At 35.7% G+C, this 15,878-nt stretch overlaps 1 protein-coding gene across 1 annotated transcript; it reads left to right on the top strand.

The window, feature by feature from the left end:
• The first annotated feature begins 10,192 nt into the window (after window positions 1–10,192).
• LOC127941324 (E3 ubiquitin-protein ligase rififylin-like) lies at window positions 10,193–15,266 on the top strand. Its single transcript, XM_052536270.1, has 6 exons — window positions 10,193–10,345; window positions 11,365–11,540; window positions 11,644–12,045; window positions 12,129–12,339; window positions 13,283–13,306; window positions 13,403–15,266. Exons 3-6 carry the CDS (start codon window positions 11,653–11,655, stop codon window positions 13,585–13,587), a joined length of 813 nt encoding a protein of 270 aa, XP_052392230.1. The 5' UTR covers window positions 10,193–10,345; window positions 11,365–11,540; window positions 11,644–11,652; the 3' UTR covers window positions 13,588–15,266.
• Window positions 15,267–15,878: the final 612 nt, after the last annotated feature.

A 15,878-nucleotide genomic window follows, 5' to 3' on the forward strand; every position in this document is an offset into this window, starting at 1 on the left:
GAAAATTATATTTTAATGTTTCTTTGCGTTTTCCCTGGGGAAATTAAAGGGACAATAAGTAACTTTTTAGGTATTTTATTATCTAAATTCAATATTTTTATTCATAAATATGCCCTCAATGGTGTACAAATACCTATGCCAATGTTTAAACTAATCCTCGTAAATGAAGAATTTATTATCTTTATATACATGGGACGGGTAGGTCGACGGAGGCTTCCATGTAGTTCCGCCATCTTGCAAAACTATAATAGCAGAGAGGGACAAAAAGTACTAAGCCAACGCGTTTCCACAACGCGTTTTCGGTCAGAGCCAGAAAGGCAGGTGCAGAGCAGTGAGAGGCACTTGAAACTGCACCGGCAAGTTTAAAAGTCTGGATTGCATTCTTATTATGGACCATACATATGCCGCGCCACAGGAGAAGAAAACATCGTCGCCAAAACAGTCAAAAATAGAACGTAAAAGGAAACATGACCGTAGATTACAGAAAACAAGAGTTAATGTCGGGGAAGCTTTTTCTAGGTGGAAAGAGCTAATGCTGGATAAAGATTTCAAAAGAGACGCTGAAGTGGCCAGTTTCTTCTCGACAGGTAAGTCAGTGTTACAGTCTATATTATAATATTTTTTTTATATCTAACAATGCACATTATTCAGAAAATATAACGAATAAAGAAGACATAACTACTAATTACAATATTTCATGTTTTCCACAGTCAGTAATTTTCATACTGTAACATTCGTTTGTTTATGGTCATGTTGCAGTTTGTTTGAAATAACACACCTGTTCACCTGAAGGAAAACTCGACGAAGTGCTATTAGAAGACATCCTGTCAAAGCTTTTTTGGTACATATCGCCTACCCTAGATGCAACGCGCATTTGAAAAAGCGAGGCGCTGGAGAGCAAAATTAGTTTGAATGCAAAATACAATTTCACCACTAGATGGGAGTAATTCCTACTTAGTGTCCCTTTAAAATTATCTTGCAAAACATTTGCCTCCTCTCACAAAAGTACTGAAACAGTTTACTTGAGATACTTACTGTTATTAATATTGAGGATATTAGTCTGGTGTTGTTTTTATACAGTCTATGGTCTGGTGTCAGATCAAAAGGAAAATGAATCGTCAGTCCACATCGTGCGGTTGTTGCTAATGCGCGCGCTTCTCCCTTTACCACGTTGTCTTATTAACGTGTCGGGCACAATGGTCCGTGTACGTTTTGATAGTTTGTTTTTTCGATTGAAACACAAAACAAAATAACGAGAAACCACCTGTTTTTCGTTTGTCGTTTCAAACCAAAATCAAAGAAACGGTAAAAAAAGAGCCGTTCTCCCGTTTTTGGTTCTGAATCTAAAAACGAAAAATGACAAAACCAAAATCAAATAACGGTCCGATTTTGGTTTTTTGAAATTCCTTTTTCCATTTTTTCGTTTGAAGATCTACATTGAAATACAGACAGGTTGGCCACGTGACCCGGAAGTAATAGTAAATATGGCCTATCAAAATAAAAGCCAAGCTTTTTACAAACGTTTTATAAGTTGGTAATATAGGTTAACCTAATAACTTATTGTGTGTGCAGAGTTGTTACTGTTAGCACTATATTATATAATTAAATTTATATTTAATGTGGTTTCCACCGTAATGGACAGCGATTCAACGTGAATTCCCACGTGACGTCATGCGCAGGCCTAACTAATAATGAGGGAGATTGGGATTCCGCCATCAAAATATCAGTCCCTATCTCGTCTTTGCCATTCGATTGACACCCTCGTAAAACTTGTGTTGGTCCTCAAATATAATTTTATCCTAACGCATCATATCTATTTTCAAAAAGCCCAAGGACACGCTGTTACCTCGCTCACGTTATAAAGTGTTAATATAAATGTATTGAACTGGCTAGTTAACTAATAGTGATAGTAGTTTGTTTATAATACAATAAAAAACGACATATGTGAAGGTTCTCAGTCCTCCATGTAACGTTAATAATCCAACGAAGTTTAAAATCAAGGGCAGTTCAAAACGATTACAGACACCAGTAGGTGTCGCACTGTGTCTGCTTTGTGCGAGCTACTGTCATGGAGATATTGCTTTATGTTCTGTAATTAAAACACTTTCCATTATTTTCATTACAACTGTGCTTTCACAAATCACGTTTCCTAGCACAGCTGCTTAAGGCATTAGCCTACTCAATAAAATGAGCTCTTTCTCCTCATGTTTGATTGTCTGATTTACATGTGCTATTATACTGCGTGATGTTTTAGTTGACTGTAACACTCACAAATTTAAAAACACGTCTCACATATAGGCCTTCAGTCAAGTGGGGTGTGTGGTTCTACTGTGTTATAATAGACAACAAGCAGTATGTCATGAAAGTGAACATAATTTATTTTATTAAAATATTTATATTAATTTATTATTTGCATAAAATAACATAAAATGAATACAACAAAAGGAGTTCTGCAAGTGAGAGTAATAGAAAATAAAATTGAACAATTTATTAATTGCATAAAATAACATAACAGATGAACATAACCAAACTTAACCATTTGACTTAACTTAAAACCTAAACCTAAAATAAAAACTAACTAAAACAATCTCCTAACTAATAGTGTCTTTCAAAACATTCACAATCTCCCCCATCCCTGTAATTTAATTTTTTTTTTTCTTGGAACATCTCGTCCCTGCATTTTGGGCATCCAACGAGGCTGCGGCAGCACGGTGCCACAACTGGGTTTTCCATCACATCTGCAAGATTCAGAATATTTTTCAACAAATATTTCAACAGTTGTCTCAAGCAATTTTCCTCTGTCTCATTTCACTTGTTAGTGTTACAATGTGTTAATAGTTATATATTCCCATTGACTACAATAATTACATTTTAATAAAAATTGTAGTCATAGTAATGATATTTCTAAACATTCCCATGTATCCCCTATATATCTCTGTAGTTCTAAGCCTCTTTTTCTATATTGTATGACAGTAACATCCATATATATATATATTTTTTTTTGCTGGTTACATCTTCACTGAAGCTACATCACACTTATATTGATACAAATATTAAAATCCAATATGCCATTGCAACAGGACAGTACGGTCCGTGTACGTTTTGATAGTTTGTTTTTTCGATTGAAACACAAAACAAAATAACGAGAAACCACCTGTTTTTCGTTTGTCGTTTCAAACCAAAATCAAAGAAACAGTAAAAAAAGAGCCGTTCTCTCGTTTTTGGTTCTAAATCCAAAAACGAAAAATGACAAAACCAAAATCAAATAACGGTCCGATTTTGGTTTTTTGAAATTCCTTTTTCCATTTTTTCGTTTGAAGATCTACATTGAAATACAGACAGGTTGGCCACGTGACCCGGAAGTAATAGTAAATATGGCCTATCAAAATAAAAGCCAAGCTTTTTACAAACGTTTTATAAGTTGGTAATATAGGTTAACCTAATAACTTATTGTGTGTGCAGAGTTGTTACTGTTAGCACTATATTATATAATTAAATTTATATTTAATGTGGTTTCCACCGTAATGGACAGCGATTCAACGTGAATTCCCACGTGACGTCATGCGTAGGCCTAATAACGTTACTAATAATGAGGGAGATTGGGATTCCGCCATCAAAAGATCAGTCCCTATCTCGTCTTTGCCATTCGATTGACACCCTCGTAAAACTTGTGTTGGTCCTCAAATATAATTTTATCCTAACGCATCATATCTATTTTCAAAAATCCCAAGGACACGCTGTTACCTCGCTCACGTTATACAGTGTTAATATAAATGTATTGAACTGGCTAGTTAACTAATAGTGATAGTAGTTTGTTTATAATACAAACAAAAACGACATATGTGAAGGTTCTCAGTCCTCCATGTAACGTTAATAATCCAACGAAGTTTAAAATCAAGGGCAGTTCAAAACGATTACAGACACCAGTAGGTGTCGCACTGTGTCTGCTTTGTGCGAGCTACTGTCATGGAGCTATTGCTTTATGTTCTGTAATTAAAACACTTTCCATTATTTTCATTACAACTGTGCTTTCACAAATCACGTTTCCTAGCACGGCTGCTTAAGGCATTAGCCTACTCAATAAAATGAGCTCTTTCTCCTCATGTTTGATTGTCTGATTTACATGTGCTATTATACTGCGTGAAGTTTTAGTTGACTGTAACACTCACAAATTTAAAAACATGTCTCACATATAGGCCTTCAGTCCAGTGGGGTGTGTGGTTCTAGTGTGTTATAATAGACAACAAGCAGTATGTCATGAAAGTGAACATAATTTATTTTATTAAAATATTTATATTAATTTATTATTTGCATAAAATAACATAAAATGAATACAACAAAAGGAGTTCTGCAAGTGACAGTAATAGAAAATAAAATTGAACAATTTATTAATTGCATAAAATAACATAACAGATGAACATAACCAAACTTAACTATTTAACTTAACTTAAAACCTAAACCTAAACCTAAAATAAAAACTAACTAAAACAATCTCCTAACTAATAGTGTCTTTCAAAACATTCACAAACTCCCCCATCCCTGTAATTTAATTTTTTTTTTTTCTTGGAACATCTTGTCCCTGCATTTTGGGTAGTGCGGCTAGGTAGTTGCCCACTGCTCAACGCAGACCCGGCATCCAACGAGGCTGCGGCAGCACGGTGCCACAACTGGGTTTTCCATCACATCTGCAAGATTCAGAATAATTTTCAACAAGTATTTCAACAGTTGTCTCAAGCAATTTTCCTCTGTCTCATTTCACTTGTTAGTGTTACAGTGTGTTAATAGTTATATATTCCCATTGACTACAATAATTACATTTTAATAAAAATTGTAGTCATAGTAATGATATTTCTAAACATTCCCATGTATCCCCTATATATCTCTGTAGTCCTAAGCCTCTTTTTCTATATTGTATGACAGTAACATCCATATTTATTTATTTATTTTTTTTGCTGGTTACATCTTCACTGAAGCTACATCACACTTATATTGATACAAATATTAAAATCCAATATGCCATTGCAACAGGACAGTACCCACCCAGCCACAGCCTGTTCATCCTGCTGCCTTCTGGGAAGAGATATAGAAGTTTCTGCTGCCGCACCAACTGCAGAGCAACTTTTCCCCCCAAGCTATCGTACTCTTAAACTATAGTTCATCCTCAGCAGCAGATCATAGTTTATTTATGTTTACCATTTTTATAATTGCTTCTATATTAGCCTGATAATTTTTGCTATGTACCAGAAGGGAGTTACAAACTCAATTTATACTTTATACTATTATATATATTATATTGTGACAAAATATATCCACCTACCTTAAAGAAGAATAAAGTGAATGTTTTGGAAAGGCAGAGTCAAAAGTTATGACCTTAAAATGATTGAAATGTTGTGGAAGGATGAGGAAGCAAGCAGCTTATGTGAGGAAACCCACCAACATCCAAGAGTTGAAGCTGTTCTGTACAGAGGAATGGGCAAAGATTCGTCCAAGTCAATAAGCAGGACATATCAAAAGTTACTGGAAACGTTTTGTTGCAGTTATTCCTGATGTAATCAGCGTTGACAGCCTGTTTTTAGTAATGTAATTATGTTTTGGGGTTTTCTTTTGAGGACCTTGTAAAGTGTTCTTACCTTAGGGATTAACAAATGTTCTGCAGCCATTGATTGTACATGCATTGCCCTTGAAAGCATGTATGTGCTATATAAAGTTTCAAGACTTGTACGGATTCTCTTCACTGGCATGACACAATCAGAGTTTTGTATGTTATACAAACTGGAATGTGTATAGAGAAGAAAGATTCACACAGTATATAGCACACTGGTAAATCATTATTTTGGCTAGATGGCCTACATTAGGATTAGGACATGTCTGATGTGAGTTTGTTGTCTGAGCTGCTATAAGAAGCTGATAGCAGTGCAGTGTTATAATCAGGTTAAAACAGAAGCAGGTTTAACTCTGGGCTGGGTGAATGATGATGATGATGATGATGATGATAACTAGGCAAATAAAAACAAAATAAAATGAACAACAATAAATACATCTGTATCAGTAATCTTGATTTAAAACAGTTACCAAAGACACCATACAGTCAGTCATTTAAATACTGTCACCTGCTGGTAGAAAGGGGGAACAGTTATCCATTACGGTGGAAACCACATTAAATATAAATTTTATTATATAATATAGCGCTAACAGTAACAACTCTGCACACACAATAAGTTCTTAGGTTAACCTATATTACCAACTGTATTGAGCCAAACAATGCGCTCATTAAACGTGACTGGTGATGTCTGGATAGGCACGATATTAAATAGCTGTAATAAACTACTGTTGCTAACATATTTATTCCGGTCCAGGTTTATATAAGGCTATTTATTAATAGATTTTTCTTCTTCTAAGGTTACTCTCGTATAACGTTAGCGCTGCATATTATGACCGTTCTAAAAGCTTGGCCTTTATTTTGATAGGCCATATTTACTATTCCTTCCGGGTCACGTGGCCAACCTGTCTGTATTTCAATGTAGATCTTCAAACGAAAAAATGGAAAAAGGAATTTCAAAAAACCAAAATCGGACCGTTATTTGATTTTGGTTTTGTCATTTTTCGTTTTTGGATTTAGAACCAAAAACGAGAGAACGGCTCTTTTTTTACTGTTTCTTTGATTTTGGTTTGAAACGACAAACGAAAAACAGGTGGTTTCTCGTTATTTTGTTTTGTGTTTCAATCGAAAAAACAAACTATCAAAACGTACACGGACCCAGTACCCACCCAGCCACAGCCTGTTCATCCTGCTGCCTTCTGGGAAGAGATATAGAAGTTTCTGCTGCCGCACCAACTGCAGAGCAACATTTCCCCCCAAGCTATCAGACTCTTAAACTATAGTTCATCCTCAGCACTGCTCCACTGATCATAGTTTATTTATGTTTACCATTTTTATAATTGCTTCTATATTAGCCTGATAATGTCTGCTATGTACCAGAAGGGAGATACAAACTCAATTTATACTTTATACTATTATATATATTATATTGTGACAAAATATACCCACCTACCTTAAAGAAGAATAAAGTGAATGTTTTGGAAAGGCAGAGTCAAAAGTTATGACCTTAAAATGATTGAAATGTTGTGGAAGGATGAGGAAGCAAGCAGCTTATGTGAGGAAACCCACCAACATCCAAGAGTTGAAGCTGTTCTGTACAGAGGAACGGGCAAAGATTCGTCCAAGTCAATAAGCAGGACATATCAAAAGTTACTGGAAACGTTTTGTTGCAGTTATTCCTGATGTAATCAGCGTTGACAGCCTGTTTTTAGTAATGTAATTATGTTTTGGGGTTTTCTTTTGAGGACCTTGTAAAATGTTCTTACCTTAGGGCTTAACAAATGTTCTGCAGCCATTGATTGTACATGCATTGCCCTTGAAAGCATGTATGTGCTATATAAAGTTTCAAGACTTGTACGGATTCTCTTCACTGGCATGACACAATCAGAGTTTTGTATGTTATACAAACTGGAATGTGTATAGAGAAGAAAGATTCACACAGTATATAGCACACTGGTAAATCATTATTTTGGCTAGATGGCCTACATTAGGATTAGGACATGTCTGATGTGAGTTTGTTGTCTGAGCTGCTATAAGAAGCTGATAGCAGTGCAGTGTTATAATCAGGTTAAAACAGAAGCAGGTTTAACTCTGGGCTGGGTGAATGATGATGATGATGATGATAACTAGGCAAATAAAAACAAAATACAATGAACAACAATAAATACATCTGTATCAGTAATCTTGATTTAAAACAGTTACCAAAGACACCATACAGTCAGTCATTTAAATACTGCCACCTGCTGGTAGAAAGGGGGAACAGTTATTTTATGCAAATAATAAATTAATATAAATATTTTAATAAAATAAATTATGTTCACTTTCATGACATACTGCTTGTTGTCTATTATAACACAGTAGAACCACACACCCAACTGGACTGAAGGCCTATATGTGAGACATGTTTTTAAATTTGTGAGTGTTACAGTCAACTAAAACTTCACGCAGTATTATAGCACATGTAAATCAGACAATCAAACATGAGGAGAAAGAGCTCATTTTATTGAGTAGGCTAATGCCTTAAGCAGCTGTGCTAGGAAACGTGATTTGTGAAAGCACAGTTGTAATGAAAATAATGGAAAGTGTTTTAATTACAGAACATAAAGCAATATCTCCATGACAGTAGCTCGCACAAAGCAGACACAGTGCGACACCTACTGGTGTCTGTAATCGTTTTGAACTGCCCTTGATTTTAAACTTCGTTGGATTATTAACGTTACATGGAGGACTGAGAACCTTCACATATGTCGTTTTTTATTGTATTATAAACAAACTACTATCACTATTAGTTAACTAGCCAGTTCAATACATTTATATTAACACTTTATAACGTGAGCGAGGTAACAGCGTGTCCTTGGGCTTTTTGAAAATAGATATGATGCGTTAGGATAAAATTATATTTGAGGACCAACACAAGTTTTACGAGGGTGTCAATCGAATGGCAAAGACGAGATAGAGACTGATATTTTGATGGCGGAATCCCAATCTCCCTCATTATTAGTTAGGCCTGCGCATGACGTCACGTGGGAATTCACGTTGAATCGCTGTCCATTACGGTGGAAACCACATTAAATATAAATTTAATTATATAATATAGTGCTAACAGTAACAACTCTGCACACACAATAAGTTATTAGGTTAACCTATATTACCAACTTATAAAACGTTTGTAAAAAGCTTGGCTTTTATTTTGATAGGCCATATTTACTATTACTTCCGGGTCACGTGGCCAACCTGTCTGTATTTCAATGTAGATCTTCAAACGAAAAAATGGAAAAAGGAATTTCAAAAAACCAAAATCGGACCGTTATTTGATTTTGGTTTTGTCATTTTTCGTTTTTAGATTCAGAACCAAAAACGGGAGAACGGCTCTTTTTTTACCGTTTCTTTGATTTTGGTTTGAAACGACAAACGAAAAACAGGTGGTTTCTCGTTATTTTGTTTTGTGTTTCAATCGAAAAAACAAACTATCAAAACGTACACGGACCAATGTGTTAGCCCTGCTTTTATACAGTCTATTATGTGTTAGTCCGCACCAGAAGCACTGCTGAAGGGTCATCTCTGATCCACTGACCTCTCTCTCTCTCTAGATCAATCTTGCTCGGACACTGAACAGTTCTCAATGAAAGTTTAGTCAACAGCGTACTCTTCTGGCGCAGAGAGGACCATTTCCCCTAACGTTAGTTGGCAGATCCTTTAAATCCTCTGATCTGTTGCATGAGGAAGTTATTGTGTGTAATTGGCCTTGATGAGATTTGCAGATATATTTAAGATACAGATTCTCCGTGTGATTTAGTAATAGGCAACACCTATCTATCTTCTCACCATAACATTAAGCCATAATTAAACAAATACGTTTAAGAAACAGAAAAAAATAAAAAATAAAAAAATTGGAATGAATTCTGGAGTACATTTTTAAGTAACACATACGTCTTTCCTTGATATTTCAGCCCAGTTGATGGCAGTATAACTCTGATGATCACTAAACCACAAGAGAGGACGGGGGGGGGGGGGGGGGGGGGGGAAAGAGAGGAGGGGGGAAATGTTGCCAGATCCCGCTAGAAAAATAACCACCTGACAAATCTGCACATGGAAGGTTTTACAACTGAGGTTGAGAAAAACGAGAGAGAAAAGTTTTTTTTGTAAATAAATTTTTTGGGGGGCATGTAAAAATATTTTATTTTATAAATTATTATTATTATTCCAATCCTTAAAGCATCAAGGAATGCCTCTCTATATTATTATATGTTATAATTTCTTTCAAATATTTTGGTATTTATTATTTGTAGGTAATTATTTTATTTATATTATTTTATTTATATTTATTTTTAATATATATATATAGAGAGAGAGAGAGAGAGAGAGAGAGAAATAAAATAAATAATAAAATAATTACGGTATATATATAAAAATGGCAAAATGCATTAATAACAATGGTAATTTGTTTAATGTAAGTACAACATATTATGCTCATGATGTTTGATTTTATTTATTTATTTATTTATTTATTTTTAAAGAAAAATAATAAAATTATGCGGAAATGGCAACACTGGAAGAAACCCTGGCTTCTCTCGCGTGATTACACGTTCTGACGTCACACTTTGCGTTTGTCAAGGGAACTGCAGAGCGATTTCACCTGTATTTCTGTACAGAGTGTACTCATTCATTTAGTATTTTATCGTTTATTCGTTCCCGATTAAAGACATATTTTATGGCTATAACAGGACGTTGGAACGGATATTTTGGGTAAGATTTAATATGCATTCAGTTATCTTATATTTTACAAGATACAGTCTATTGCTATCTCTTAAAACCTAGTGTTCTGCCTGTCTAGACAGCAGTTTTGGACATCATAAGCGCCCATCATAGCAAAGCAGTCTGAGTAGGCTGCATACATGTAAATGTCTTACTGCATCACAATAATTCTCAATAGAGCAGTCGCAGAACTACTGCACTTTACCAATACTTCTTTGACTGAAAGAACAGGGCCAACGTGAACTGCCATTTTTACTTTGTTTTGTTCAGGTATAGTAGATTATTCTCTAATTGTCACACGTGTTTTAATATAGCAACATGTTTAATAACAATAACAGTTACTGTAACAGAGTTCAAATTGTTTTGGTTAATTTACATAAAGTTGCAAATAATACATTAATATTAGATTAAAAAATAGGTAGAAAACTAAAAAAAGAATAAAAAAAAGGAATGTGCTCTCTCTCTCTCTCTCTCTCTATATATATATAGATAGATAGATAGATAGATAGATAGATAGATATACACACACACACATGTATAGAGAAGTAGATAAAAATGACAAAAGACATAACCAAAGCTGAAGATATAAAAACGTAAGCAGAATATTAGCAAATTCTGTAATAGTATAGAATTAATACTGGTTGATAACCATATTAAAATGCTCATAAAGGTAAAAGAAAAAAGTGTCACAGATAGATTTTCTTTACCTTGTAGACTTTCTGAGGGGAAACAAAAAGAGGTTAGACCGACCGTAATATGAAGATGAAATATGACTGTTATTTATATGTGTCCAATTTGATCTGGCTTATCAATATTGGCATGTTTCTTAAAACATATAGACCTTAATTTAATACTAGGGTCACTTCTTCAAATCCTTCATCAGAGGGAAATATTTATTAATAGCAAATACAAACATATATTGACTCGCAGAATAAATAATCCAATCTTAGAATAACTAGACACATATATTTGTCTATATATTTGTATGTAATACGCTCTTGTATGGGCAGGATGGGTTGTGCAGAACTTTTATTATAGTTTGCTCTGTGTGGACATCACCGCCACCGTGGAAGAAAACGGCAGCTCATGGCACCAGGCCTACACAAACTCGGGCCCCAGCCCCCTCCCAGCACCACCCGAACACTTGTGCAAGGCCTGCGGAGGCCAGTTTGACGTCGGAAGAACGGTAAATCGGGTTACATCTACTTAAATCTTACTATTAAAGCAAAAAGTCCAAATAAATTCTAACTGGATTTGAGCATTTTTGCTGATTTCAATCCATTTCATAGCATGTCTGCATGGACTGCAAAAACAGCTTCTGCAGCCTCTGCTCGGTGCAGATGGACCTCCGGCCGCGGATGTGCCACACCTGTCAGCGGCTCCACGGCACCTTCTTTGAACGGGCCGAGTTGATCAGGCTGAAGGTGAAGGACCTCCGTGACTATCTCCACCTGCACGAAACCCCCACGCAGATGTGCCGAGAGAAGGAGGAGCTGGTGGAGCTGGTGCTGGCTCAACAAACTCCCCGAGGCAGCGGCGGTGCCGAATCCCATTCACAGCCGTCTGTGCCTCCTCTGCCTTCCCTTCCTCTTGCAGAATCTGAAGCCCTCACAGAGGAGGATGAAGAGGGTGAAGAGGAGGACGAAGAAGATGAGGAGGGCGAAGAAGATGATGAGGATGATGAGGAAGAGGTATGGATGGAACATACTGTATTTTTGTAGTTGTAATAGCCTCTTGTCCAGATATAACTGTGATTTATCTGCACTTCACGTAGTCCACAGACAGTGAGGAGACGCTGGTGCTCAGCAGAAGAGCCTCTCTGTCTGACCTGAGCAGGGTGGAGGACATCGAAGGCCTCAGCGTGCGGCAGCTGAAGGAGATTCTGGCACGTAACTTTGTGAACTACCAGGGCTGCTGTGAGAAATGGGAACTAATGGAGAAGGTCACCCTCCTCTTTAATGATCAGAAAGACCTTCACAACCTGGGTACGTCTTTCTGCATGCACACTGTGGAACCATCATCATAGTGATAGTGTTGTCTGGTGCTTAAAGACCTGGGCTGGTTACCAAAAAATTGCAGTTTTGTTTGTTAAGAGAGAAATATCAGTGTTATTGTTTAGCATGTGTGTAATGATAAATGGACAGCTAAAAAAACACCCTGGTTTATGTACATTACAATTTAGAAGTTTTGGGTCGGGAAGATTTTTTTAAAGAAATTATTGCTTGTATTCAGCCAGTATGAAGTCAGTTGATCATAAGTGACTGTAAATACATGTATAATGTTACAAAATATAAAAAATGTGTTAAATTCAAACAACAAACATTCGAGAAAAAAAAAAAAATGCAATACTGATGAAAAAAAATGTCTCATGAAACGTCATGCTACAAAGGTTGCCAGGTTTTCACTAGAAAATCCGCCCAATCTTAAAAAAGGGAGTTTCAAGGGGGTCCCCAGTTAAAAAATTTCATTCCGGGGTTATAAATACATGTTTTTGGCAGGGTTCCCCTAATAAAATTCGGATTCCAGGGGAAAAATATCATGTTATTGGAGTCGCTTCAATTGGCAGATGTCAAAAACGACCTGCGACAAAAATGTTAAAGTAGACCGCAGACTTGGCAGTAAAGGCAGCTGATTAAGCTTTGTCATGACAGGAATAAATTGCATTTTAAAATATACTGAAACACAAAACAGATTTTTATCCATTTTAAATTGTAATAATATTTCTCAATATTACTGATTGTACGGTATTTTGATCAAATAAATGTAGCCTTGATGAGCATGAGACTTTTTTTATTTTTTATTATTCTTACAGACCTTACCAATCCCAAACTTTTGAACAGTACTGCAACTTAAATCATGATAAGTGTATCTACTTTTGTTCTTCAATTTTACTGAAATTGATGTTCTTGCACTTTCTTTTACTTTCAGTTTCAAATACAAAAACAGAAGCAGGTATGTTTTATGGATTCTGTACCAAAAAGACCCCAAATGCTATATTACAGTTCCTGGAATTGTGTCTGATAATTGAATTCCTCACCATTGTTCCAGCTGATCCTGCTGAGCCCAGCGGCCAGGAGGAGAACCTGTGCAAGATCTGCATGGACTCCCCCATTGACTGCGTTCTGCTGGAGTGCGGCCACATGGTCACATGCAGCAAGTGCGGGAAACGCATGAACGAGTGTCCCATCTGCCGACAGTACGTGGTTCGAGCAGTGCATGTCTTCAGATCGTGAAATTCGGGTGCAGAGAGACAGACTGTCCCATACAGGTTGTTGCATTTTCACACACTTAACAACATTTTCTCACATTTTTTGATAACTTTAATTTTGCTGCATTGTTTATAATTTAACATGATTAAATGCACTTATTTGCTTTTTTAATTCCAACCGTGTTAAGGTGTGCCTTCCGAGTGGTGTTTAATTCATCAGTTGACTTTTGCACTTTTTTGTTAATTACTACGATTTTTTTCTTTATATCATCCCTTGATATTTGCGTTACTTACAGTATGTAAATAATAACCGAACAAGGTTTAAAGGAAAAAGTTAAATAGACGTCCCTAAAGATGTGTCTGTCTATATAAAGAACACAATTAAAGAGGTGACATAATCTTGGACATTTCTGGGATGTGAAAACTGGGTAAAATGGTTGACTTAAATTGTTATTTTGAGCACTGATGCTCATGTTGTTTCTGTGTTTAAGACTGTACAATAGTTCACCATTGCAGTTAAAACATCACTATAATGTGACCACTTCAGGGGTCACTCCACTCTTGGTTAAAGAAACAGTTCACCCAGTTTGTTTCTTCATAGGAACAGATTTGGAGGATTTTAGCATCACATCACTTGCTCACTAATAGATCCTCTGCAGTGAATGGGTGCCGTCAGAATGAGAGTTCAAACAGCTGATAAAAACATCACAACAGTCCTCAAGTAATTATTGTCATGTTTTTACCAGCTATTTGGACTCTCATTCTGACGGCACCCATTCATGATACATTTCTTCAAATCTGTTCCTATGAAGAAGCAAACTCAAGTAAAAATTGGATGACTGAAGATGAGTAAATTCGAAGAAAATTTTCATTTTTCGGGTGAGTTATTCTTTTGAATAATTACGCACAATACCAGTTTTGGTACTTGTTTCTAGTGAGTAGGTGCTATTTTCCAAGCTCTGTGCACTTCTAGATCACAGACCATTCCACTATCTCATACTTTGGGCTTGTCTTCATATCTTAGGCAGAACCAGTGCTTCTAAACTGCCAAAAAACCTTCTCTGTCTTGACATTTGCTTCGGTACATTCTTCTTTTGATTACACCGGTGGCTAGTTCACCATTACCAGTAATACTAACAAGTCAGTGTTAGTCACAAGGTGCTCATTACTGCCTACATTTATTGTTGTATGATTAAGTGTGTTAGCCTAATAACAAGTTTTCACAGATTGATAATCAGAACTGTAAATGTTTTCAAAAGTATCTTGAGCTCTCATTTTTAAACTTGAATACTCATACTTCTTGACGAATGGTGTTTTAATTATATAAAAAGTACGATTAAAATAGCAAGTTCATGAATGTATCATAATTGTGGTTATATAGGAATGTTTTCATTCGAAAATCTTTGTCTGATGCATATCTCTGATTATCTCATATCTCTGATTCCTTGCTTTCTCGAGCTGAATGTAGATGACACTGAGAGATCCGTCTAAACCATTTAGTCCATCTCTAATACACAGATGATCTTCTAAACAAGATATCTGGCTTAAAAAGTTCAATCTTTTCGATCTTCTTAGTTATTATAGGAGAGTTTCGACAGGATATGCAACCTGTACATATTCTATATTTTGATAGCTTTGTGTTTTATGTATCTGCATATTTATCAATCAGACAGCTACATGATAAAACCTAAAAGATCTTGATTACTCACTGTTATTGTTTCAATGCTCATTTCAAATTTCCAGTCAGTCTAAACCCAGCATGAACGTCCATATCCTCCTGACAATATATTAAAAAGCTGAAGCAGACACGTAGCAAAAAAATAAATAAATAAAAAATAAATAAGCGATGGGAGTAAATTTCTCAGTTCCTCGGTGCTTGGAGCTTTCATTTTTCAGCTTTAGTTAAAAAACAAATAAATGGGCAGGACGAGTTTTACATGTTAAGTATGCACCTCTTGTCAAAATCGAAGTAATTTATGTTATTTATGTAATAGCAAAGGTGCCCAAATATGTTTGTGTGTGTATGTGCCAAGTGGAGTTATATCCCTTGAAATATCAGTAGGTTGTGTTGCGGTCTGGAGATTTAAACATCTACACAAATTCTGTGAAAATAAATATGATCTAAAGCTCAATTAAAGTGTGCAAAAGTGAAATATTGCATTATTTGGAAGCTAAAGTGTCTTTGCAAATATATCTACATTGAATGCAGCAAGAAGAAATTGTGTGCAATGAGAAATAAGATTGCTTAGTCAAGCAAAACATTGGATGTGTATCTAGACAACAAATATATATATATATATATATATATATATATAT

Source organism: Carassius gibelio, chromosome A21 (genome assembly GCF_023724105.1).
Source record: "Carassius gibelio isolate Cgi1373 ecotype wild population from Czech Republic chromosome A21, carGib1.2-hapl.c, whole genome shotgun sequence".
Lineage (NCBI taxonomy): Eukaryota > Metazoa > Chordata > Actinopteri > Cypriniformes > Cyprinidae > Carassius > Carassius gibelio.

Excerpts from the sequence above, each read along its gene's own strand:
- LOC127941324 (XM_052536270.1), top strand. The coding sequence starts at position 11,653 with ATGGACTGCAAAAACAGCTTCTGCAGCCTCTGCTCGGTGCAGATGGAC. Across the intron at positions 12,340-13,282 it reads GAAAGACCTTCACAACCTGG|TTTCAAATACAAAAACAGAA; the intron begins GTACGTCTTTCT and ends TTTTACTTTCAG. Across the intron at positions 13,307-13,402 it reads AAATACAAAAACAGAAGCAG|CTGATCCTGCTGAGCCCAGC; the intron begins GTATGTTTTATG and ends CCATTGTTCCAG.